The sequence below is a fragment of the Aotus nancymaae genome, unplaced genomic scaffold (genome assembly GCF_030222135.1).
Source record: "Aotus nancymaae isolate 86718 unplaced genomic scaffold, 86718_ANA_hifiasm-v0.15.2.pri h1tg000041l, whole genome shotgun sequence".
Classification (NCBI taxonomy): domain Eukaryota; kingdom Metazoa; phylum Chordata; class Mammalia; order Primates; family Aotidae; genus Aotus; species Aotus nancymaae.
Window position 1 is genome coordinate 9,945,388 of NW_026988455.1, and position 26,856 is coordinate 9,972,243.

The window sequence follows — 26,856 nt, forward strand, 5'->3', positions numbered from 1 at the left end:
ACCAACAAAGCTAAATTAAAGAGGAAACCAGGCTTCCTTCTCTTTCAAAGATGCTGAAGAATTCATTTTTATCTGCATTGGGGAAGGAGGAAGTTTTATCTGCATTGGGGAAAGAGGAAGGGAGAGCTTAACTGTTTTTTAAAAAATCTTAGTAAAATGTTTTGATTTAAACAAATACATTCAGACTAGGTGGTGGCTCATACCTATAATCTCAGCACTTTGGGAAGCCAAGGTAGGTGGATCACTTGAGGCCAGGAGTTCGAGATCAGTCTGGCCAACATGGCAAAACCCTGTCTCCACTAAAAATACAAAAATTAGCTAGGCATGGTGGCGCATGCTTGTAATGCCAACTACTCAGGAGGCTGAGGCATGAGAATTGCTTGAACCCTGACGGCGGAGGTTGCAGTGAGCTGAGATTGCACCACTGCACTTCAGCTGGGTGACAAAGCAAGACTCTTTCTTAAAAAAAAAAAAATATATATATATATATATATGTATACATAATACTTTAAATATATAAATATATGTAATACTTTAAATATATAACTGATACCTTAAATATATATAAATGCATATATATATATTTAAGGTATCAGTTCAACATATAATCAACATAACAAAATTATTGAGATGTTTTATATTCACCTTTTCATACTAAGTCTTGGAAATCCAGTGCGTATTTCCCACTTCACATCTCAGTTCAGAACTAGCCACATTTTATTTTGAACAGTGTTTTGTCCTGGGCCTTGCTCTGCAGACCAGAGGCAGCCTGTCTTTAAAAGACATTGTCACCAAGCAAACCCTCACTTTTTCTACAAGAATTCCCTGTAGATCAGTGGATCTCCACCTTAGCAGCACATTGGCCTCAGCCAGACCATGCCTAGATCAAATACATCAGAATCTCTGGGAACGGGGCCCCAGCACTGATGTTTATGAAGCATTCCTGGTGACTTCAGTGTGCTGCCCAAGTTGAGACCCATGGCTACCTATCAGTGTCCTACTCAAAGTGAGAACCACTGGCCAGCATTATTGGTATCATGTGGGAGCTTGTTAGAACGACAGACCCTCAGGCCCCATCCCAGACCCACTGAATCAGAACCTGCAAGTGAACAAGGGCCACAGGTGCTTAGAAAATTTACTACCGCCTGAAAAGTCTGCTAGAATGCACTCTATATATCCCATCTCGATACCTGACAGCAACCTTACAAGGCAGGCGTTCCCTTTCACAGGTGATGAAACAGAACCTAAGAGAGGTTGACTCATTGGTCCAAGATCACATGATTGGCGAGTAGGATAGCCAGGGTGCAACCCAGGTCCGGTTCCAAAGGCCACACTCTTTCAACTGCACCATTGTATCACTTCCTACAGCACAATGAAATGCATGGCCATAGAGAACCCCTGAGTGTCTGACTCCTTGAACCTGCTGGGCACGCCTTACCTTTGAACAGGATTCCACTTCCAATGCCAAGTTCCCCAGAGCCAAACCTCATAAAGACCCACATAATTTATAAGAAAATACAAATAGTAAACAAACGTAGGAAGATGTTCACTCTCCCTTGTAATCAGAGAAATGCAAATTAGAACAACATTGAGGAGCCATTTTCTACCTATGTAATTAGCAAAAATTAAAAACATGTTAGCAAAGTTATTCTGAAATAGGTACATTCATACACAATTGGTGGTGGTGTAGATTTATAGGACCCTTGAGGAAGTAATACGGCTACATCCATCAAGAGCCATCAATATATTATGCCCGCTGACCCTGGGAATTCACCCTAAGGAAATAATTCAATAGGCAGGGGGGAACGCTATTTGTATGAAGATGCTCACTGCAACATTCACTGTGAACATTGGAAACAGCTTAATATTCAGCAGTAAGAGAATGGCTGAGGAAACCGGCGGTGCATCTGCTCCTACAGTGTTATGCAGCCATTTAAAATGATAATTAAGAAGGCCAAGCAGCAACACAGAAATGTGGGTGAAAGAAGGCAGAGTGCAAAACTGTCTATGTGTATTGTGTTTTTCTGATGTAAAATATTGTGTGCATAAGGATATAGGCAAGGAGGAGCTGGGGGTGATGGAAAGACCCCTTCTCCTGTTACTGGTAGTATTACAAACCCTGGCCCTTTGAGACCAGCTTCAGGGGCCCTCCCCTCATGGAATCTATCTCTGAAGGGGACACAAGGAAGCACCTAGGTACAGGGCCACATTCCTGATTGCACCAGGAGGTTAGGGGAGTTGGCCGGGTCGGGGGTCAGGAAGGCCATGAGAGGCCCCTCCAATCTTACCATGAAGCCCGGGGCACAAGTGCAGCCCCCAGTGATGCTGTGGCAGTCGGCGCCGTTCTGACAGGTGCAAGGCAGCTGGCAGCCATCGCCATAGTAGCCAGCAGGGCAGGATTCATTGCAGTGGCGACCAGACCAGCCTGGCTGGCAGGTACAAGCTCCGGTTACTGGGTGGCAGCTGTGCAGATGAGAGAAGGGTGAGAAGACAGTTCGTTCTGGGAAGCAGCCCTGTCCCACCCCAAGCCCGGCTTGCCCAGGGTAGCAGGATCAAAGGACCTCTGGGATTTAACTGCTCAGTGCCTTGTCTGTTTATCAGAAGATGCCAAGGCCACATGGTCTTATTAGCCCCCAGAAGCTGAGGCTCATGGTGATTATAGAACTACCCACATGTCACACAGCAAGGAGATGACAAGATCAGGATGAGAACACAGGTCTCCTGACTCCCAAACACATCTTCTTTATAATTCAAATACACGGAAAGCAAAACAGAGGGTGGCCTCTTTAGTCCCTTGGCTTATAGACTATGTGGTCCAAGTCTTCATCCAACCCTTACCCAAGCAAACGACTAGTGTGGGGACAGCATGAGAAGGTAGCAATGATACCCAGCGGCTCTCCATATCACAGGTGTTCAATGAATGCTGGCTGAGTGAAAACAAGGGCCAGATGTGGCATCCCCTCTGGCAATGTCTGCCCTGGAGAGAACAACCCCTAACCTATGCTTTCCCAGGCTCTTTAACAGTGAGCAAGCTCTTCTCCATCTCCTGTCTAGGCCAGAGAAAGGACCATTTGGGCTAGAGGCAAGAGTTCCCTGGCATGACCTCCAGAGAACGGGGCAACCTCTAGCCGGCAGCCATCTGATCCAACAGCCAATGTCCATTCATGGTCAGCGGGACGCCAGGTGTAACCACGTGCTGCTCAGAACTCCTGCAGGAGTGTAATTGACCTATGGCCCCAGCTGCTGAGTCTGAAATCCAGAGGCCACATTTCCCCTGGGCCACTCCCAGCTGGAGCACAGCAGGGATACCAAGGTGGGCACACTCTTGGGATCTGGGACTCCTCTGATGGGTACCTTGGCTTTAAGATGTCCCATCCTGGCAGACTTTCTTAGAACTGTGCTGTGGGTTAAGACTCTTTCTCCCTCCCTCCCTCCCTCCCTTTTTTCCCTTTCCTTCCCTTCCCCCTTCCTTTCTCCCTTCCTCCCTCCCTTCCCTCTTCCTTCCTTTTTCCCTTTCTGTGATCTCCCCCCTCCCTTTTTTCCCTTTCCTTCCCTTCCCCCTTCCTTCCTTATTCCCTTTCTGTGATCTGACAGTGTTCCCAGCCTCCCGAGCTTCCTCCCCACTTTCCCTCACAGATGCTTCCCCTAGTAAACCACTTGCCCTTGGTATCTACTTCTGGAGGGGCTCAGAATAACACACCAAAGAAGTGCTGGGTGGTAGAGACAAGCCTCTTACATTCCCCGTGGCACTTGCCTCCCTGCTCTGGAGCCCAGTTCAGAGGATGAGGTCAAGAGAAGCATGCCCTGGGCTGGCAGGGGAAACCTGGGGCAAGTCTTGATTCTGCTAACTTCCATGGGGCCTTGGCGCCTTGCCCCGCTGGGCCATGGATCGGTCCCCAATGCCTGGCTCATATTCACTGCCCTGGTGAATATTTGGAAATGAATATGGCTTCCCCTGAATATACTTATCTTCCATTGACTTTTTATTCTTATCTGCTAATTACTCATCTGTCTTCTCCACGAGGTTGCAGCTCCATGGGGGAGAGTCTTTTGTCTTACTCCCTTCTCAGGGCCCAACAGAGTCCCTGGCACACTGGAGGTGCTTAATATATATTTGGAAAATTAATTAATGAGCAAACTAATCATGTGAAGCGTAGTCAAGCTGTTCCTCTTCTAGGGGTCCTGGTTTTCTCACAGAAAATGAGGGGGTGGACAGGAACAGGAATTCCTGAATAATATGTGCAAGTAGCTAATAACCATTTCAGAAAAGGGTTTCGTCTCATTCATCATCAAGTGTCAACAACAATTGGACACCACTTTTCCTGTATCCAAACAGCGAAGATGTTTCAAAATGCTGGTAAAGGCTTCAAAATAATCTGAGGTTACATATCAAGAGACTTAAAAATATTCAGACTCTGGTCTTGTAATTCCATTTCTAAGACTCTATCCTAAGGAAATAATCATAGTTGTGGAGAAAGATTTATGCACAGAGATGTTCCCTGAAGCACTATTTATAACAGTGGAAAATGGAAGCAATTTAAATAATAATAAATAATATGTGACCAGGCTATTGAGGCACCAGGCACTTTATACATATATTTCTAAATCTTCAAATAAGCTTGGGAATTAGGCATCTGAGCCTCTGTTTCACAGATGGCATTTAGAGGTTATGTGACTTGCCCAAGGTCACAAAGCTAAGTCAGTGAGTGGCAGAGCTGGGATTCAAACCCAGGTTTGTCTGGTCACATTTTATTCACTGCCTCATGCCACCTCTCCCCACAGGGCATTGGTTAAATGAATTACAGCATTCATATGAAGCAATGCTAAGAGACGCATTCAATTGCTTTTCAAAGTGTTGACTGGTATAAGATTAAGTGCAATGAGCACCCTGTATACGAAGCCATTTCTACTGATGCTGCATCTGTTGGCTGAATCAAATCTTTCAAATGCGAAAACATATCAAATCTATGAAAACAATACAGACATCGACAGACGAGCAAATAACAAAATGGCTTTTGTGCTGACCTCTGGATTGAGAAATTGATTCTAAGTTTTTTCTTTAAATGTCTATGCGTTCCCTAACTTACCAAAACTGAGCATCCATTGTATTTGTAAACAGATGTAAAGCAATGAAAACTGTAACTCTATAACAAAGAGGAATGGGTGTAAGGGATGAGTGTTTGAAGACTTTCCGACCTTTACAGTTTGAGAAAAATTCCTCCCTGAGCCCCAAGGCACTGGAAGGGGAGATAGAGACCTGCACGGGTGTCGTGGGGAAGGAGTGCCTCTTGGTGGCCCTGACGCTCTGCCAGATGGTTTTGGGGCACTGTTCTTTCTCTCTAGGTGGCATTTTTCCAAAAGCATCCTCTGAGGTTTAGGGTTAGCGTAGAGAGACTGGCTTAGTCACGGTTGTGGGGACCGACGTGTTTGAACCTAGGAATGACCTGACAGGTCTTGGCTGCAGCCATCAGCTCAGCAGAGCACTAGAGATTCTAAAAGGTCTCAGGCACCTTTCTGCTTCTTCCATCAACAGATCCTTCTGCTGTCTCTGCCTAGCAAATGGTCATGCTGAAGTTCACCCATTACACATTCGTACTTTGGTGAGGGTACCACCTGTGAAAAGCGCACTCCATACACAACGAGCTAGCAAATACTGACCTTTTTTTTTTTTTTTTTTTTGAGATTGAGTCTTGCACTGTCACCCAGGCTGGAGTGCAGTGGTGCAATCTCTGTTCACTGTAACCTCTGCCTCCTAGGTTCAAACGATTCTCCTGCCTCAACCTCTCGAGTAGCTGGGATTACAGGTGCCTGACACCACCCCCAGCTAATTTTTTTGTATTTTTTGTAGGGACAGGGTTTCACTATGTTGGCCAGGCTGGCCTCAAACTCCTGACCTTGTGATCCACCCACCTCGGCCTCCCAAAGTGCTGGGATTACAGGCGTGAGCCACCATGCTTCACTCGGCAAATGCTGACTTCTAAGTACTCTCTGCATTTCCTGCTTTTGATCTCTGCTGCTGTCATTCTGACTGCCCAGGGATATGTTAGGAGCTAATCTTACTCTTTACTCTGAGAACCAGAAGGCTCAACACCAAATCTAAAATCATTCCTTTCCTTTTTTTTCATATCCCTACAATCCTATTTCTAGAAGTGGGATATCTATTTTCTTAATATGATTACTTGTCTTACAGAAACTCTAAAAGTCCCTTTGAAAAGAGGATGGAGAGTGACAGCTGACAGTGATCGTGATGGAGAGCTGTGATCGCTATGCCTGGAACCCTTGTCCCTCAGCAGAGGGACTGTCACAGCTCCTCTCCCAGGCATCCCTTCTCCCAGTGGTGGTTCCCATTCTCTTGAGTCACTTGGCAGGCCAGGGACTGCTGTTTTTGGCTCAGGCAGATGTTACAATCTCTGGTGTTTAGGCTGGTTCTGTTCTTTTTTTATTTTCCTTTTCTCCCATTTGCCCCAGACATAGATTAATCACAAGTTAATAGGAGCCGAAAGCTGAACAATACAGGATTCCTTCCAGAGTGCATTTTTCTGCCTTTCTTTCAGCTGCTATGAGATTTCTATCAATGCTCCATCTGTTGGCTAAATCAAATCTTTCAAAGGTAATACACGATCATGGCTGCTGGAATTAGTCTATGACAATGCAGTTGTGGAGGGGACATTTAAGAGCACTGACACACAGGTGCTTTCTTTCTCAAGGTTATTCCTGTATAAAGGAGGATGGTTTCTTTGTGTGTGCTACAAAGAGTTGATAAAGGGAATGAAGAGTTGATAGAGGGTTGGAGAATCTCACCAGCCACTTCTTCCTTCCCAGGGCATGGACTCAACCTCTGTGCAGCAGCCTTGCCGGAAGGGCACAAGCCAGAGCGAGGCAGAGCTAGGTGGAAGGGCTTTCTTTGGCTGGGGGCTGGCATTACTTTGTCGCCCTAGGAAAGATGCTCAAGACTGCACACTGTTGTGGTCGGGGGTTTGTTGTAAGCTCTGCAGAAGGCAGGGAGCTTTGAGGCTAGGCTTCCAGGGATCCCAGGTTCCTTCTCTGAGGGAGTTGGATGGATGCTTCACTTTCAAAGACCCACAGGAAAACATTTCCCCCCACTGGGTTAATGAAAGGTGATGGACAGATTGGAAACTTATGCATAGAGAGGAGAAGGGCATGTATCAGGCACTTGCTTAGGCAGAGGTAGGTTGGAGGCCAGGACTCAGAAGTCCCAATCCCCACCCAGTACCTGAACTTCAACTGTCTTAAGATTAGAAGTCACAGAGTCATTCCTTTGCTTTTCTTGCAGCTCAAGAGAAGACTCTATAATGGGCCAAAAAAGGCTCACGGGAAGAGAGGGGCTGCCCTCTGTCCACATAGAGAAGAGAGCTGTTTTTCTGGTGTCCATAAGAACAAAGGCAAACACAGCATGAGAGAGTTCATTTAGACCAGACGCTCCGACCTCAGGGGATTTTTCCTGCCCCACCCCACCCTGGGACATCTGGCAATGTCTGGCAATATTTTTGGTTGTCAGAACTTGGGCAGGGGAAGTGGGATGCTACTGGCATCTAGTGGGTAGAGGCCAGGGATGCTGCTCCACACTCTACAAAGCACAGGACAGCCCTCTACAACAAAGAGTCACCCAGCGCATGTTCATTTCTCACCCAGGGCGAGAAATCCTAACCTCAAGTGAACAAAAACTTTGTGCCAGGGGCTCCGTCACTGGGCCAGTGTGCCAAAAGAAAAGGGGAAATATGTATTTTTTTTTAAAAATAGGGCTGACTTCAGCTAATGGGCAGAAGCTGAGTTGAGGACTCTTCTTACTGAAGGCCTACTCTGTGCAGCCACCGTGTGGCGCTGAGGCTAGAGGCCACGGGGATGGATAAGCCAGGCTGCTGGTGCCCTCAGGGAGCCCAGGCTGTGACGAAGCTCCCCTCAGACTCGGAGGAGACCGAGCTGGGAAGGAGACCGGCAGGCACACTCGGAGCCCCCACTCTGAAGAACCACTACGCCCTCCCAGTCCCTGAAAATTGATATGCATTTAAGACAGCAAAGCAAATAATCATCAATATTGGATGGGCTGAGATTAGCAGGAGAGAAGAGGGAGTCCTTCCAGATTAACAATGCATGGAGGACTCCTTCAGAGGAAGGATGACTTATACAGGGCATGGTTGCCCAGGCACAGGAGGAAAACAATAGCCCTTTAATTTGGGGCTTGGTTGGATTTCTGTGGCAGGGGCTCCCTGCGATGGACCCCAGCATCAGCCTTGCTTCCTGTCTCAGAGAGGGTCCTCCCCTCAGCTTCCTAGCAGGAGTGATGGAACCTGGAATATTAATATTTAGACACATAGAACAGTCTGAGCCAGCTACCCAGTACCCTGACCAGCCATGTGGGACTTCTGTAATCAGCGCCTTGGAGCGGCCACTCTGCTCTCCAGACCCAGCCCAGATGCCACCTCCTACAGGAAGCCTTCCCTGACCAGCATCACATAGTTCTAGATCAGTTATTTGGGTAGACGCTGGAACCCAGCAGGGCCAGCCACATATATTTCATCAATTCTAAGAGGTACTTCTCCTCTACACTTTCACATCTCTGATATTGGGTATGTTATACAGTTAATGGTATGTCATGGTTTAATTGATACAATTTTCCTAGTTTAGTGGTGACCAAAATAAAGCTGTGCCTCACTACTGGTATTGTTTTGTATTTGAAGAAATATGGTAGAAGGTGCTCAGTGTTCCCCCCTCATAGCCCAGCCCTGCAGGCGCTCAGTGTTTGTTGAATGAATGACCAAGTGAATGAATGCTCAGGTCATGCACAGGCCAGCTCCACTGGCTCTAGCGCCCTCTCTGGACAGTCTCCCTCCTGGGCCCTCCACCTTTGCCTCACACCATTCCAGCTGCCGCGCTCCAGGGAGGGAGGACCTTTTAGTCTAACTCATAACACTTGCTGAGATGCCTCTGCTTGCAGTGAACAAGGCTCCAGAGTGATTTGTGAAAGACCAAAGCCTGGAAATGAAGAGGAGCCGAGGCTAGGTCCTGGTTGTCCCGGCGACAGGGCTGCAAAGCAGAAGGATTCTCTGTCTGCCCTGCAAACAGCAGCAGCACCCATGCCCCGGGTGGCCAGTCTTCCCTGGGTTGTCTGCAGGCCTGAGGGAGAAGGGATGCTCCCCTGACCCTTCATCGCCCAGATAAGAGGCAGCCACCATAAAGGGCTGTGGGGGCATTTATCCAGGGCTGGCAGCCTCAATGATTACCCGGGGGCAGGGCCAGCTGGTGCATGAAGCAGGCAGGGAAGGGAGATGGGAGTCGTAGCCTGGAGCACCTCTGGCTTCACAGGTTCAGACTCCTTTGGAAGTGGGGGGTAGGGGCACAGCTTCTGCCCAGATGTCCCAAGCCACAAAGGACAGAGTGCTGGGGGAGGTTGGCCCCAAGTCCACGCCCTGATAAAGGGCTGCCCCTGTTGCTCCTGCTCCTCTGCCCTTGCCAGGGCCTGTCGGGACAACTCTCCCTAAACCCTACAATGGGCCTTACTGATATATATATATATATATATATATATATTTTTTTTTTTTTTTTTTTTTCTGAGACAGAGATAGGCTGGAGTACAATGGCGCAATCTCAGCTCACTGCAACCTCTGCCTCCTGGGTTCAAGCGATTGTCCTGCCTCAGCCTCCTGACTAGCTGGGATTACAGGCACACGCCACCATACCCAGATACTTTTTTGTATTTTTAGTGTAGAGGGGGTTTCATCATGTTGGACAGGCTGGTTTCAAACTCCTGACCTCAGGTAATCCACTTGCCTTGGCCTCCTAAAGTGCTGGGATTACAGGCATGAGCCACCGTGCCCAGCAAGCCCCACTGATTTTTGAGGTCCCTTTCAGTCCTGACCTTCTGCAGCTCAAGCCCCTACTCCTGCCCTAGTGGCCCTGTCTCTGGTTGGACACCGAGCGAGTGGAGGGGAAATACCGTCCAGGACAATGTGCTCAGAACCTGTGGCACCCGAGCCCTGCCATCCCGGCCCCCGGCGCCATGCAGCTGTGCTCCACCCGCCTCCTTGCTCTCGCCTTGCTTGCATGTGTGGAGTCTCGGACGGGCACATTTTGAAATGCAGGCAGCCAGATGCGGTCGGCAGCGGTAAGTGACCTGGCTCTAGTCCGGGCTCTGGGTATGCGGCCTTGGCTTCCCCTTCTTTTCATCAAAGTGGTTCTCGGGGCTGAGTGCTGAAGTCCTAGCTCTTTCCCCACCACCCTGCCTGGATGTTCGTGCTGGAGGTGGGGGGCCACATCCTAGCAAGCCTCCTCTCTACCTGAGCCCACACCCACACGCCGCCCTTGTCCCGGGCTCGCCTGTTCCCGGTTCATACCTGATGGTGTTGTCAGCATCACAGGGGCAGGGGAGGGTGCAGCCTGGGCCATGCAGGCCCTCGGGGCACAGCCGCTCCTGGCAGCGCGGACCCTTGTAGCCAGGCTCACACTCGCAGGCGCCCGTGGTGGGTGAGCACTGCCCCCCGTTGTGGCAGTTGCAGCGCTGTGAGCACTGGAAGCCGAAGGTCCCGAAGGGGCACTCCTCTTGGCACCTGTGGGATAGCAGAGTGGGGCTGAGGCGGTGGATCCTCCAAGATGCTGTTCTCCTTGCCTTCCGGCTGGGCCTGGTATGCTCTGCCTTGCTCACAGCCTCCTCCCCTCTTCTCTCTCCTCCTCCAGGAAGTATTCCAAGGTTTAGCTTGCCCCAGTCATTTCCACCTTTCACCCTAGGTCTCCTCAGTCCCCCCAGCAATGAGTTTGTACTACCATTTTACTAGCATGCCCTAGCAGCTGGGATTACAGGCACCTGCCACCATATTTTGATTCCAAGTCTAATATTTTTTAAAAATTAAAAAAGTTTTGGTGAAATATACATGTTATGGTTTAAATAGTTCTCTACGGTAGTAGGAGGTGTGGCCTTTGGGAGATGATGACGGCATGAATGGATTAGTGCTCTTATAAAAGGGCTGGAGGGAGCCAGGGAGGTCCTTTTTTTTTGGAGGGGGGCTCTTCTATTCCTTTCACCCTCTGAGGATACAGTCACCATTTTTGGAAGCAGAGATCTGAGCCGTCATCAGACACCAAACCTGCCGGCCCCTTGATCATGAACTTCTCAGCCTCCAAAACTGTGAGAATAAATGTCTGTTGTTTATAAATTACTCAGTCTCTGGTATTTTGTCATAGCTGCATGAGCAGACTAAGACAGTACCCAGCATAGAATTTACTATTTTAACTACGTACAGTTCAGTGGCATTAACCACATTCACAGTTATGACACATCACCACCCATCTCTGGAAGTTTTCCATCTTCCCAAAGTGAAACTCCTCACCCATTAAACAAAAAACCATCTAGGTAGGTTTAAAAACACCCTCCCCCTCCCCACCCCCTTTTTTTTGAGATGGAGTCTTGCAGTGTTGCCCAGCTGGAGTGCAATGGTGCAATCTTGACTCACTGCAACCTCCACCTCCCAGGTTCAAGTGATTCTCCTGCCTCAGCCTCCCCAGCAGCTGGGATTACAGGCATGAGCCACCACACCTGGCCAAAAACACCTTGTTATTAAAATATGTTTTTATATCTCTGAAATTAGATGTCTTATAACTAATGACATGTCATAATTTAATTGCCAGTTTTTCATTCTTCCCAGCATATGAAATAATGATGCATCTTACAATCAGTGGCACCTTAGATTGGACGAAATGGGGTGATTTTGTTTCTATACAGCATCTCTGGTTTTTGAGCTTTTTGGGCAGACGTACAGTCTCTCGTCCTACTGGGAGGTGCGTCTCCTCCCTGACTGTGGAATCTCCCTCGAGTAGAGAAAGCATCCTTCTTCATTGGACTATAGAATTCCCTGTGACAGGGGCTATTTTCCCTTCCTTGGCAAAGCGTTCCCTCAAGGCAGGGGCTGAGTCTCTTCCATCAGCCTGTGAGCCCCCAAGGAGGAAGCCTGGAACCTCCTTTGTGTCCTGTGCGTGTCTGGGCTGGAACTTGGAGCTCCCAACATCAGGATAATTATTCAACTTCATTTAACTCACAGCCATGGGTGTGGTTCCTCCGCAGGTGAGTGTGACCCCCACTGCTGACTGCCTGGTTTCCTGAATGTGCCTCAGCACTCCTTACCCCTGCCCTGGGCTCTTTTCCAGGGGATGCAAACTTATTGTCACAGCAACTAGATCCGGATAAGTCAAGGGGTAAACCCGGGGGAATGAGAGGTAAAAGAAGTGGGGGGTGACCTCCTGCATTCCAAAGACAAATAGAAATGGCCTCTGGCCTCTAGGGTTCTGGGGTATCTTTGTCCCAGCACTGATTCAACAGTGTGGATAATGGAGAACTAACCTGAAGCTCTGACTTCCTTTTTTTTTTTTTTCTTCTTCTTTTTCATAAAATGGGACAATACTCACTAAACCTCATTGGGGTGTATAAGAATTAAATGGGATACTGTGTGTAAACAGTTAGAAAGGTGCCCAGCCCATGACTGGGGCTCGATTAGAAAAGTTAGTGATTTTCATTAGGACTCATGTTAGTATTGTTTTCAACACTTCTTAGAACAGAGCCCACCTGACCTTCTGGCCTTAAATTCGGGCATGAAAAAGCCCAAGGGGAAAAATTCTAAAATGCTAATAGAGTGGATTTGATGAATTCGTGTTTTAATTATGATGTGTTTCCATCTTCCAGGTTTTCTGTGTGTCTTCTACAGTAATCAGAGGAGAATAGCAATTTAAAAAAAATGCAGCTCTGACTTCTTTGTTATGAATTTGGAGGATCGTGGGGGGGATTATTCTTCCACAGACTGGGCAGGGAGATTCTGTGTCTGGGTGACCTCAGTTGTTTACGGTGAGGGTGAGTGGCCAGACCCCTGTGGATATGGCAGGGCCAGCTAGCAAGTGTGTGGGGACGAGGGGAACCAGTGTGTGGGGCACCAGCCTTGGCAACTTGAGGTATCCTTGGCAACTGGGGTATCCTTGTCTCTGTCCTCTGCCTTCGTTGCTCTGTGCCCACAATGACAAGGAGAAGAGGCCAGTGACTGGAGTCTGGCCTTGAGTGCTTCCTTCCCAAGAAGATGCCCCAGCTCTCCACTCTCAGAGCCACTGTGGCAAAGGAGTGATCCAGCAGCATAGAGGGGCAGCAGGGATGATGATGATAGCGCCCCGGGGCACTGTAGAGCGAGGGGCTTCCAGCTGCTCAGGCTCCAGAGCCTGTCCCCAGCCCCTGAAGCACCAGATATTCTCATCACCCTCCCTTTGGCATTAAGGAGGCTGCCATCAGACAAGTGAGGCAACTTTTCCAAGCTCACGCAGCCTGCGTGTGGCTAAGATGACCCCAGATTGTCTTCCTGCAGATCTCGCTGCAGTTCAGCCAATCTGAGGCCTCATGAAGGAAATGAGACTAGAAAAGAGAGCGAAGAAGAGGCAAGAAAGGTGGCAATGTCTGGAGAAGGAAAGTGGAAGACAGAGGAGGGGAAGCAGAATGGGGGAAGGAAAGGAGAGAAACTGAGGCAGATGGGGAGGAAAAACGGCAGCTGAAGACCTGAATAATCACGATCTGAATTGCCAGCCCCTGTTCAGCCTGCAAATAGATTTTTCCAGAAGTCTCTGTGCTTTGTTGGCCTCAAATATCTCAGATGTCGGGTCAAAAAAACTCCAACCAGACACCTCCTGATACCTGTTTATTTTCAAACATTCCTGCTCCCTCCTGCCTAGCAGGACCAGGCAGAGCCCTGAACCCTAAGCTCCTCTGATGGGCAATTCCCTAGCCCACTATTTTTTTGGGGGGTGACAATCTACAGCCCCAGAAAAACAATCTGGAAATGAAATATTGACAACCTAATTCATTTACATAATCAGCCTCTTTTTTTTTTCTACTCACAATTTAAACAACTTATTTATTTAGAGATCAAGCAACGGCTGCTAATGAATTTTACACAAAGCATGCTAATAACTGGGCCTGTGGAACAGAAGGGTAATCACAGCAGGAATTAGTTTTCTACTTAAACATCCTTCCTTTGCACCATATCAATCTAATATGTCCGATATTGCCATTAACAACCAGATACATTGCTCAATTAAATTACAAAATGAGCTGCAAAGCCCTCGTTACATTTCGTGTTTAATTTGCACTGGTTTCTGCCTATCAGGGGAGGCCTGCATTATTACACCCACTCAACTTTAATATGCTCGTGATGATTTGGGGTGGGTTAATGCAGCTGTCACCTACGAAATTAATGGAGGCAATTTTACAAAATATTAAACACCAGGCAGCCCGTTTAGGTGAGAAGCCCAAATGCTACCTGGCATCCCACTGAACTCTCCTGTGGTTGATTGGCAAAGCTTGCTAGAAGGCCCTTTGGCTTTAAGGGTTCCTCTCTGCCCAGGATTATGCATCAGGCTCCAACAAGCAGAGATTTTGGATTCTCTCTCTCTCCCTCCCTCTCTCTCTCTTTTTTTTTTTTTTGAGATGGAGTCTCGTTTGTTGTCAGGCTGGAGTGCAGTGGCGCAATCTTACCTCACTGCAACCTCTGCCTCTCGGTTTCAAGTGATTCTCCTGCCTCAGCCTCCTGAGTAGCTGGGACTACAGGCACTTGCCACCACACCCAGCTAATTTTTATATTTTTAGTAGAGACAGGGTTTCACCATGTTGGCCAGGATGGTCTCGATCTCTTGATCTTGTGATCCGCCCAACTTGGACTTCCAAAGTGCTGGGATTACAGGCGTGAGCCACCGTGCCCGGCCGTGGATTATTTCTCTACTTGGCACATCTTGACAGCGAAAATTGAGAGCACCAATGAGCTAGGGTCTACTGGTGTGGAGTCCAGCTGGCTAGAGCCCTAGACCTGCTCATTTCCAACAACAAGTGGGCAGTTTGCACTCTCATGAGAACGTGGTCTGACAAAGGGGTCCTGTGCTGGCTTGAGGGTCTTCCTGGTTCCGGTCCGTACTGGCTCATCCTGAGCATTTCCTGATTTGGGGAGATGGTGTTTCGGTCCTCCCTCTCACGGCTCAGGGAGGGAGGGGTCCCCAGATGCCACACCCCATGTTCTATGCTGGGGAAGCTCACGTAGATGAACACTGGATCACAAAGAGATGAGATGTGGCTTAAAAGACTTCCAGCTGGAGGTAAATAAGTCCAAGGGTAATGGACAATCTCTCTTCTGGACATCACTAAGGATTCGGGGCTGATTCTAGGGAGAGCCAGAGTAGCCCCAATTTTGTCTATTAGAGATGGAGGGACTCATTGGTTAACTCAGCCCTGATGTCACTCAGGCAGGGAAGGATGAAAAATGTTCCCTCATTTTGTCTGAGAAAAGTATACAATCCGGGAGCCAGAAATGAAACATGGATCCCCATGGAACCAGGCAATGGGTGTGGGGGCCGCCTCTGTGCAGCCCTTCTCTCTGTTTGAAGAGACCCATGTGGTCAAGAGTGAGAGGAAGGAGACTTGGCCTGGGGTTCTGTGGGTTTCAAATATCTTTTTCCAGCTCCCAACCTACTCACCCTCACACACGCTGGTTGCTGTTTCTCCCTTTTCCTTTGCACCTGCCCTGTCAACATGGGATCCTTCTTCCAGCTGGGGCACATGTGCACGTACAGTGATTACCCAGTTCTGTGTGTTTTGATTATCCACTCTGCAAGGCTGGTTTCATTCCAGGACATTAGTACGCTCCTTCAGTCTGCTATTAGGCCGCAGGCCTTCAGAGGATGCAAACTGATGCCAGTATTCTTTTGTTGGAACGCAAATTAGGACTAAAAATCCCCTTCCAGAAGAAATAATGCAAAACATGTGAAGTGATTTTGTCCTCTCAGCTTGCTTGGATTATCTGTGCCATTGCCTCCCTCCATGAGTGCAAAGAGTAGAGAGTGGGGGCAGGTGCTCACCTCCTTCCCCCAGCTGAGCCCATGCAAATTCAGGGCGTGGGCCACTAGGCTAGAGAAGAGGGTGTGCTGGTGTGCTCTGCAGGCCGAGGGCAAGGAGGCATCTGTTGCTGGCTCTCCCTGGCAGGAGAGCTAAGAATACTTTCTGAGAAAGGAACTGGAAGGCTGACAGAGAGAGGGCTATGAGCTGTTCTCTACAAGGCTTCTGTGAATATGAGCAAAATGGACCGCAAAGACAACAGTTAACGCCATCCTTACCTGTCCCCCATGTATCCAGCTGTACAGTGGCACTGTCCAGTCACGTGGTCACACTGCCCTCCATGGTGGCAAGGACAGTCCTGGCTGCAGTTCTGGCCAAATGTCCCTGGTGGGCAAGGCTGGGCACACACTGCTCCCTGAAATAGAGATGGGAAGACATGCATGGTGGTGCTCCAGAGATGCCAAACTCTCCTGGGAATGGCACAGCTGCTGTGACCCCAGGGACCACCCAACTTCCCAGAAGAAGTACAGACAGCTGGACACCAGGGCTCCAAAGCCCTCCTCTTAGAGGTGGGAGACTGAGGCCGAATTGCTCATCCAGTTACTCAGCACAATTTAGGAACTAAGTACAAGGCAGTAAGTACTCTCACATGGGTACACAGTAAAGCACTGAGGAGGCTGAGTACACATGCTGCTGTGGAGACGTGCACTTTGCTTGACTTCTTTCCCAAACCCAGCTGACATGAGAGTTAAAGGGGTAAAGGTATAAATCTACGAGGAAAAGAGGAAGAGGAGACTAGGGATGTCACACACTGGAAGATGGAAAAGCAGGTGGAGGGACGCTAACTGCTTTGCTTTCTGCTTCCCGGGCAGTGCTGAGTGCCTGCAAAGGGAGTGTTCCAATGCTGGGCAATGAAGTCCTTTGTAACCTCAGAAAGCTCAGGAATCAGAGACACTGGGACCCTCTGAAGGTGAAGGTGTAGGTATGATGAAAACAGGACTCCTTTGAAAGTTTATAAAATAGGGAATTGGACCCCCAATCTCTGCCCCCACCTTGAAGAGCCAGGTGAATTGCCCGCATCTTTCAGAGAGGTTGGTCTCACAGGCTGTGGACAAGGGACACAGGCACAGAAGAAGGTGGGGGTGGGACTCCCCTGCTGTTCTCTTCCCCACTGTGCTCGCAGAAGGCTGACTGAGGGACTGGACTCCCTGTGGCAGGAGGTTGGAGGATTCCTTTCTAGGGACACTGAGGAGCTCAAGAGAAATGACCTAAACATATTGATAGTTGAGGGTCCCATCAGTCAACATCGCCCTCCACCCCCAGGTGTCCAATTAGCTTTTCTGAGGCTTACTGTGAAACATGAACAGATGGCCAAGGCTCACCAGATATTTGAATAGGCCCTCACATGAAAGAGAAACACTGAAATAAACAAATAGACAACAGGAACACAGGAAATAAGAACCATGCCTGGAGCAAGGAAAACCTAAAAAAAGAGAAGGAAAAGAGCCTCTATCTTAATTAAAATGAACACGCTCAGGTAGCTATAAGAAAGTGTTGCACCTTACTTTTGCACTGACCTAGTAGCAGAAAAAAGTAAAAAAAAAATTAAAATAAAAAAGTATTGCACCTATGAAAAAATAGAGTGCTATAAAAGAGGATATCCTCAGAACAGAAAAGAGGTCTTGAAAATTAAAAATAATATGGAGGAAGCTAAAATGTTGCAATAGAAGAGCCAAAAGATAAAGTACAAGAAATCTGCTATAAAGTACACCAGAGAGAGAGAGAGAGACAGAGAGATGAGATTTAAAATAATAGAGAAAATATAACGAAATTAGAGGACCAATCCAGGTGGTCTGACATCTAATTAACAGGAGTTCCAGGCAGTAGAACAGGGAAAATGGAGGTAAGTAAATTAATGGAAAATATAATAAAAGAAAATTTCCCAGAATGGAAGGATGGAGAACCTGGGTTTCTGAACTGAAAAGGCCTACAAAGTCTCCGGCAACGAAATGTAACAAGACCCGCATCAAGGTGTGTTATCGTAAACTTTTATATCTCTATGGATAAAGAAATGATGTTCACAGTTTTTAGAAAGAGGAAAACAGGCTAGGTGTGGTGGCTCATGCCTGTTATCCTAGCACTTTGGGAGGCCAAAGTGGGAGGATCTCTTGACCCCAGGGGTTGGAGAACAGCCCCTGGTCTCTAACATCTAGGCAACAGGGCAAGATCTCATCTCTACAGAAACAAATAAAAATGAAAATAGAGGAAAAAAACATACAAAAATCAGGAATTAAAGGTTTTAGACTTCTTAACTAGAAGCCAGAAGACAATGGAGCAATACCTTAAAAGTCCAGAGGAAAAATATTATTTCCAACTTAGAATTCTACACCCAACTAAACTAACACTCAAGTGAGGGATTCAATAAAGACATTTTCAGATTTGAACAGCCTCAAAAAGTTAACCTTCCATAAACACTTTCTCAGAAAGCTACTGGAGGATTTTTTTTTTCCATCAAAAAGAATTACCCAAGAAAAAGAAAGGCATGAATTTCAGGAACTAGGGACTCTAACAGAAGAGGGGGTGAAAGGAATCCCAGGATGGTGGTGAAAGGAAGTCCCAGTTGACAGCTATGCTGCAGGCCTGGAGAGCAAAGAGTTCAGACGGAACAGAAGACACAGGCTTCTACGAAACTTGCCCCAAAAACAAAAGCAAAAAACAGATAGATTTTTAAAAAAAAATTTTTGAGACAGAGTTTCACTCTTGTTGCTTAGGCTGGAGTGCAGTGGCACGATCTCGGCTCACCGCAACCTCTGCCTCCTGGGTTCAAGCGATTCTTCTGCCTCAGCCTCCTGAATAGCTAGGATTACAGGCATGTGCCACCAGGCCTGGCTAATTTTGCATTTTTAGTAGAGATGGTGTTTTCTCCATTTTGGTCAGGCTAGTCTCGAAATCCCTACCTCAGGTGATCTGCTCACCTCGGCCTCCCAAAGTGCTGGGATTACAGGCATGAGCCACCACACCAGGACAAACAGAGAGACTTCTGATGCATCTGATCTTACTGAGAGGAGTTTGATAGCTCCGTCAGAGAGTTTTAAGGATAAATTAGTAACAATACATGTGTATATTAACAAATATTAAAATATAATTTAACCAAGCTGGGCATGGTGGCACCTGTGTGTAGTCCCAGCTACTCAGCAGGCTGAGGAAGGAGGATTGTTTGAGTCCAGGAGTTCAAGGCTGAAAGTGAGCTATGATCGTGCTTGTGAATAGCCACTGCCCTCCAGTCTGGGTGACACAGCCAGATCCCGTGTCTTAAATATTTTTTTCAATAATTTAACCACAAATTATAATACAACTCCATTGGGAGGTGTGGGAGAAGAGTTGCTTGTGTTTGTATGTGTGTGTATGGCAGAGCTGAATCTTATTCTATGTCAGGAAGTCAATGGATTCAATGACTAAAATGGAAAAGTCAAGAAACAGCTATAAAGCATGTTATGTAGAAAAACGGAGGGAAATTCCAGGAGAAATACCTAAAAGATTTGAGAGTAGTTGCCTTTAGGGAGTAGGATTTGTAAATGGAGTAGGGGACTCCCCCGCCCCCCAGTATTAGCCTTGTGGTATTATATCACTTAAAATTACAGATGAGTCTTAGGTCTTTAACTCACAAATCTGAGCCTGCTCTTGACTCCTGCTGCCCTTCCAGCCCCCCACACACCCAACAGTCATTTCTCTTCTGGACATCAAGGATGTTCCTCTAATTAGTTAATCAATTAGTTCAACACACAATTATTAAGCACCAATAATCGCCAACCCTGCAGAAGCTAGTTTATTTAGGAAAATCTTGCCAGACCAGAGTCATCTTTCAAGATCATTCAATTTACTTGTAATGAGTTAAATAGGAGGCCGTTAAGCTCAGACTCTCCATACACAGGTCAGAAGTAGGGGAGCTGAGAGGAAGGGCTGAGGCGGGGAGGAGGGGAGGGAGGAGTGAGGGGCAGAGCAGCCAAGGACAGTAAGAGAGAGAGAGAGAGAGTGAGTGTGTGTGTGTGTGTGTGTGTGTGTGTATGTGTGTGTGTGTGTGTATGTGTGTGTGTGAAGAAGGGAGAGAAAAGTCACTCAGGCCCGGTGCAGTGGTTCATGCCTGTAATCCCAGCACTTTGGGAGGTCAAGGCAGGTAGTAAAAATACAAAAATTAGGCCGGGCGCTGTGGCTCACGCCTGTAATCACAGCACTTTGGGAGGCCAAGGTGGGTGGATCACAAGGTCAATAGATCGAGACCATCCTGGTCAACATGGTGAAACCCCGTTTCTACTAAAAATACAAAAAATTAGCTGGGCATGGTGGCGCGTGCCTGTAATCCCAGCCACTCAGGAGGCTGAGGCAGGAGAATTGCCTGAACCCAGGAGGCGGAGGTTGCGGTGAGCCGAGATCGCGCCATTACACTCCAGCCTGGGTAACGAGCGAAACTCCGTCACAGAACCCATCTCCTGGTCCGGCCATCCTCTTCCAACCAAATGGCTGCTCCAAAGCCCCCTTCCTCTGTTACCCAGGCTGGAGTGCAGTGGCACAATCTTGGCTCACTGCAACCTCCACCTCCTGGGTTCAAGTGATTCTCCTGCCTCAGCCTCTGAATAGCTGGGATTACAGGGACCCACCACTACCCCTGGCTGATTTTTTGTGTTTTTAGTAGAGATAGGATTTCACCATGCAAAACCTCTCTTCGGCCTTCTAGGATAAGTAGTCCTATTTCCCAGCCCCTCAGTCTCCTCTCTTCCAGTCTCTTTTCTGTGTGTGTGTATGCATGTGGGCACAGACACACTGTATCCAGCCCCCAGCATCAGACTACAAACTCCTAAGTGTGCGGAATGTCAATCCTATTTCCTTCTCCCTCTCACATCAAACTACTCACACCTGGTTTCTCTGCTTTGCAAACTCTCAGAGTCCAGAAAAAGAGGGGAAATAATTCCCCAGGCTCTTTTGCAAAGTCCCCTACTGAAACAGACTTCATGTTGGGCTGGCAGACCATCCTGTGGGCATGCTCAGGGCCTGGTGGCCAGGAATCTCTGGGGAGGGGCCTGGAGGGCCAGAGTTCCTGGCAGCTCCTCTCTCCAGTTCACACAATGGCTCTGCCTTTGGGGAGGTGCATGGTGTGAATCAGCAATCTTTATATCTCTGAGTTGGAAAATGTGAGGTTCAAGTCACACAGGGCCCACGGGAAAGTCAGGCACCAGAGGATGCTAAAGTGGGGAGCCTTCTCCCCAGTATCCATTCCTTGGTCCCAGCTCTACCTGGGAGGAGCCTCAGGCATGAGTGCAACTTCTTTATACAGTGACTGTGCATGCACAAGGGGTATTAATAATTCATACAAATCTGCAAGTTAAATTCTGTGTCAAAAATAGAAATGCAATTGTCTACAATAAAATTAAAAACATAAAGTCCTCAAATCCAAAGGCTTCTATTGACAGAGTTTCCTGTCATCTGGAAGAACAAACCTCTCGCTGTGCTGGGGAGAAATACAACCCCTGCATGTGTTGGCTTCTCACCCTCCCCCTCTTTGACCACTAGAGCCTCAGCAGTGTCTCCAGAGAGGCCTTTACAGGCACGGGGATGCTGTGGCCTTGTTCTCCCCAGCACATCCTGATCCAGCCTCTCTGCTGCTGCTGGGCCTCTGAGGACCCAGCCCACTGGGTGAACTTCTGAAAGCTGGTTGGAGATGAGAGGGTCTTTCCAGAGACTGGTTTAGGGTGGGAGAAATGGGCAGGTATGAGAGAGGTGGCAGCAGTCCCTTTTTCTTCCTCAGAGAAAACAGACAGATGGACAGACAGATGCCAAGGGCTGGGAGTCAGGAGACCTGGATTCTGGCTCCACCTCACTCCTAACTACCAGTGTGGCCTTGGGCAGGTCCCTTACCCTCTCTGAGCCTCAGCGTCCTCATCTGAGAAAGGAAGGTATTGACAGACCAGGGGGGTTCAAATCTCTTAAAGCTGGGAAACCCTATTTTTACGTGAAATCTTACCTAGAGCACCTCAATATAAAAAATAGATCAAATGGAGAGGTGAGGGTGGGGTGGGCACCAGAGTCCTAATGATTGGGCTCTTGTCCCCTGTTCTCCCTCAAGAAACCCCAGGGTTCTGTGAAACACAGAAGGAAATCCTATGGTCTGGATCAATTTTTTCCAAATGCAGATCTGCGGACAGGACTGGCTGCCTCAGAACCATCTGGGGAGCTTATTAAAAATAGAGATCCCCTGGTCCCAGGAGGTCACAGATGGAGCCTGGGAATCTGCATTTTAATCCCCTGCCACCCTCATGTCAGCTCTGGTGTGCAGCCAGGTTTGGATACTGTGGGACCAAGTGGTCCCCAAGGTCCTTTCCTGCCCTAAAAACATTCTGACAAGACTGTGCCTGCATCGATGGGCCCTGCAGGTGTCCTCCCGTCTGTCCCTGTGACCTCTGCATTCACAGCCTCCTAAAATATCCTGCTTCTGCTCAGCAGCCCTGTCCTCTCTGGCTTTGCAAAGCCTCAGGCCACAGGGGAGGTGGTGGACTGTGTCGCTGAACTTTTCCTCTGAAATGGGGCATGTTACTGGAGAGTCCCAGGCAGGGACACAGCCCAGGAAGGTCAGCTCCAGCTGCCTCACTGCCTCTAAGGACTTAGTCTGCAGGGGAGGCGCTGATAGGCAGAGTGTGTTGGCTAAAAAGAGGCTTGTGGAGGATCTCTGGTACCCAGGGACAGAAATCAAGCCATCATAGGGAGCTTCAGAGTTTGCAAAGGACTTCAGACATGCACAGCCTCACCTGAGCCAGCCACCAACCATGACAGCCAGGCAAGGCAGGGCTCACTGGTGGTACATCAGTGTTGTACTTGGGGAAGCGGAGTAATTGAGGCTCTTTTCAGGGTTAACATTGGATGTGAGACCTGAATTTAGACCCATGAGCTTACAAATCCCTTTCCCACAATGGTTATTCCCAGAGGGGAGACCTGAGCTGCTTGAGGCTGCATCAGAATCACCTACAGCACTTGCTAAAATACAGATGCTGGGGCCCACAGAATCCGAATGCGTGTGTGCGTGAGTACAGGGGGTGACATTACATAAATTCAGGTCATCCATACCTGCTGTTTCTCTTCTTTTCCCAGCGTTTTCTGCCACCTCTGGCCCAGGGCCCACAGCAGCTCATGTGGCTGTTTACACACAAAGACAGCCAATCTTACAGGAATTCAATTTCTTTGCACATGAGACCACAGGCTTAGAGAGGTGAGTAACTTGCTTCAGGCCACACAGCACTTAGAGATGGCAGACCTGGGATTCAAAGCTCTGTCCATGGCACCACTGGCAGCATTTAGTGATGCCCTAAGGTGATAAATAGGCGGGAGGGTATTCAGAGTGGGAGAAGAATTCAGCCTTTTTTTCTTCTTTTTTTTTTGAGCCCAGGCTAGAGCACAGTAACTCAATCTTGGCTGACTGCAAACTTCGCTTCCTGGGTTCAAGTGATTCTCATGCCTCAGCCTCCTGAGTAGCTGGGATTACAGGTGTGTGCCACAACACCTGGCTAATTTTTGTATTTTTAGTAGAGATGGGGTTTTGCCATTTTGGCCAGGCTGGTCTCGAACCCCTGACCTCAAGCGATCTGCAGGCCTCGGCCTCCCAAAGTACTAGAACTACTGTCATGAGCAGCGCGCCCGGCCGATTTAGCCTTTTAAGGTGTGTGTGAGTGACAAATGCTCAGCCCTCTTACAGTGCCCCACCCAGATCCTGTGGGGCCACCTACCGTCCAGCCTGGGGGGCAGGCGCACTCGCCAGTGATGTGGTGGCAGGTGCCTCCATTCTGGCAGGGGCAGCGCAGCTCACAGTGAGCTCCGTGGCTCCCAGGTGGGCACAGCTCCTCGCAGCTGCATGGAGAAGCAGAGGTGTTAGACACAGCAGCATTCAGATCAGGTGGCAGAGTCCCAGTGCTCCAGGGTTCCCTGGGAATTCCTTCACAGTCAAAGGATCTGCATTAGGCACATCAGCTGAGCTGCAGTCCTGCTCCCTGCCAGGAGGGGGAAGCAGGGCTCAGACTGAGCACACTGGAATGGAGGGTGCGTGGGCCAATACTTGTGGGATGACTGAGGTGTTCTTAGTGTAAAGAAGTGTGTGCTGGGGAGGAGGCCGACGAAGGCTTCCCTAGGAGGAAGACATTTTACTTGGGCCTTAAGGTGAAGTTAATTTCACCAGGAGAATGGAAGGAAAGGCATGCCAGGCAAAAGGAATAGCACGAATGAAGTGCTCACGGATCCTGTCTTCAAGAATCCGCCTAGACTCATAGAGGGAACAATCTGGAGCATATTCCTTCCAGGCTCGGGAAGGCTCCTAGCTCTCATGACAGGCTCACGTGCAGGGCGCTGTGGAGGTGTGGGGCAGGGTTTGCATGGGGTCTTGGTCTTGGGCCTTCATCCAGTGGCCCTGGCCTCTAGCTCACTAGGACTTGGGAGCTGGCCAGACATCAGGTCAGGGAACACCCTCCATCAACGACATCTCTGTGGTTAGAGTCCTCGGCCGCCCCTCAGGATCTAGGCTGTTGGAGGGGCCACAGAGCCTGCTACAGGGCTGGGAGGAGATCTTCAATCTCCTGTCAACACTACTGTCTGGGGAACTGGAGTGGGGGGCTGTTTGGTGTGAGGAACAGGTGGAGTAACCCTCCCAAATCTGCAAATGGTATCTGCCCAGGACCCTGACCTCTCTCTGTCCCAAATGCCCTAGAAAGGAAGGCCCCAGGTGAGCAGCATCATATGGGGTAAGGTCAGAAGAGACTTCCAAGCTAAGAGCCACCTCTGCCAGGATGGGCCTCCTGGGAGGGTTTTAGGGAGTGCTCACTCCGACAGTCTCAGGAAGGACCAAGCAACAGGGGCCTGGAGGGCAGGAATCTGAGACCTGTGTGGGTGAGTCCTGGGCATTTAGACTCACGGGAGATTTCACAGCCAAGACTATCCTGACTCTCCTGGTCCCACCACACAGCCCACCTACAAGGAGGCCTGGGGTGGGGCATGCAGCTGTCCTGAGGGCAGCCGCTCCAGGCCCTGCCCCAGGGCGGGCTCCCTCCAGGCCCCCCACCCCTCCAGATCCCCCAGCCCTCGAGGCCCACCGCATTACTCACTAGACGCCGGTATAGCCAGGCGCGCAGAGGCACTCGCCGGTGCGGGGGTCGCAGCTGGCACCGTGGCGGCACTGGCACGGCAGCTGGCATCCCTTGCCGTGGGTGCCAGGCGCGCAGAGCTCCTCGCAGCGCCATCCATGGAAGCCGGCGGCGCACACGCAGGCGCCTGTGATGGGGTTACACAGGGCGCCATTCTGGCACTGGCACCGGTTGCTGCAGTGGGGGCCCCAGTGGTCGCTGTCGCAGCCTGCAAGAGACGGGGACAGTCAGGTATGAGGAGCCTTGCAGGCTCTCCTTGGGGCAGAGGCCGGCAACCGATGCCCGTGAGGCCTTCCCATCTTTGCAGCACTCCTCCCTGGACGGGTGGCAGCAAGGGGTGCCTGGGTGGAAGCTTTGGCGCCTCATAACCTCCACGAGTTCTTCCACCAAGTCACACAAATCGTCACACAGGCTAAGAGGGGCAGAGGGCTTGTTCCCTCAAGGCAGCTTCAGAACCCATCTCCTGGTCCGGCCACCCTCTTCCAACCAAATGGCTGCTCCAAAGCCCCCTCTCCTGTATTGAAATTCTGGAGCCACAAGCTCTTGAACTCCCTCTGTCTCTGCTAAACTCTCAGCCGGCTGCCTCTCTCTCTTCCTTTCTGCCGGGCCCTTTCTTTTGCCATCTGCCACACATCTTCTCTGTGACTCTGCCCCTCTTCCTGGGGCCTGCCGGACCTAGCCCAGGCCAGGTCCCACTTCTCTATCTTTCCTGCCCCTTCTCCCTCTTCCCCACACGCACTGGTTTTCTCACCTCATGCATCTCACTCACTCTCTGGGAATATTTCCTGCCCCTCCCTGGCTCTATCTCCCTAGCCCTTTTCATCTCTTCCTCATGCTTCTTCCTTTCAGTAATGCCTACGCCCCCTGGTTGCTTCAGTTTCAGTTCAATTTCATTATTTTCCAAGCAGCCAGTTTCAGAAGGAGCAGGAAAAAGAAATGCTTCCCTGGAAGGTAACAGACAGCCTTCAAGATCTTAAATGTAATTAAATGTTTCAAAGAGTGATAGCTGAGCCAGTTTTGCAGAAATTTACCTCTAGGGCTATGGAAAGGGGCTGAATAGCAGAGCCCCAGTGAGTCTAAATGCCCGCCCGCCTGCTGGCACCTCCCACCCTGACCCTCACCTGATGGGTATGGGACACACAATAACACGATGTCCTCAGCTACAGCCTCATTCCCCCATTTTCTGGGGTGGGAGTGGGGTGTGGAATTCAGGCATGGACAGACACACGTAACGTTACATTCTGGGAGAAGTTCGATGGAAAAAATGATTGCTCCCAGCTAAGGAGATCAGGCCAGACTTCCTAAAACAGAAGCCATCTCAAGTGGGCTGTAAAGGATGTCTCACTTGTTTGCCTGATAGGGTGAGCGACCATCTTGCTTTCAGCACCGAAAGTTCCACGTTCTGGAAAATCCCTCAGTCCTGGGCACACTGGAATGGCCAGTCACCAAGAGTATCTGTTGCTCTGTGTGCTCTAGATTTCTAGGGTTTAGAGGCTCAGAGAGGAAAGGGGGCAGGTGAGCAGGATTGGGAAGGTGTCACTGGGGTAGGCACAATATATGCAAAGACACAGTGGCATTCAAGTGTTGGGGGTGTACAGGGGTACAAGGTTCCAGTGTGGCCACTGAGAGCACGTGGTCTTTGGGGGCTGAAGGTTGGTGGAAGGATCGCTCCACCAGCCCTACCAGTCCCCCACATGTCCCTCCCACCTACTGGCCAAGGTCAAGTGGTCAATGTCATGGAGCCTGCCCATCATCCTTTAGCAGACAGAACCACTGAGGCCTGGAACTCCCATCACCCTATCTTGGTTCATTCCTTCTTCC

General features: G+C 49.2%; 1 protein-coding gene across 2 annotated transcripts in view; it reads right to left on the reverse strand.

Annotated features, from left to right (window-relative positions):
* Window positions 1-26,856, reverse strand: part of MEGF11 (multiple EGF like domains 11) — a 432,868-nt gene that overhangs the window by 60,408 nt on the left and 345,604 nt on the right. For both annotated transcript variants that reach the window (XM_064361459.1, XM_064361460.1), the window contains 5 exons: window positions 24,997-25,243; window positions 23,632-23,752; window positions 16,141-16,277; window positions 10,353-10,565; window positions 2,289-2,463 (listed from right to left, as the gene is read on the reverse strand). In XM_064361459.1, coding sequence (XP_064217529.1) covers window positions 2,289-2,463; window positions 10,353-10,565; window positions 16,141-16,277; window positions 23,632-23,752; window positions 24,997-25,243 — 893 coding nt within the window. The remainder of the gene's footprint in view (window positions 1-2,288; window positions 2,464-10,352; window positions 10,566-16,140; window positions 16,278-23,631; window positions 23,753-24,996; window positions 25,244-26,856) is intronic.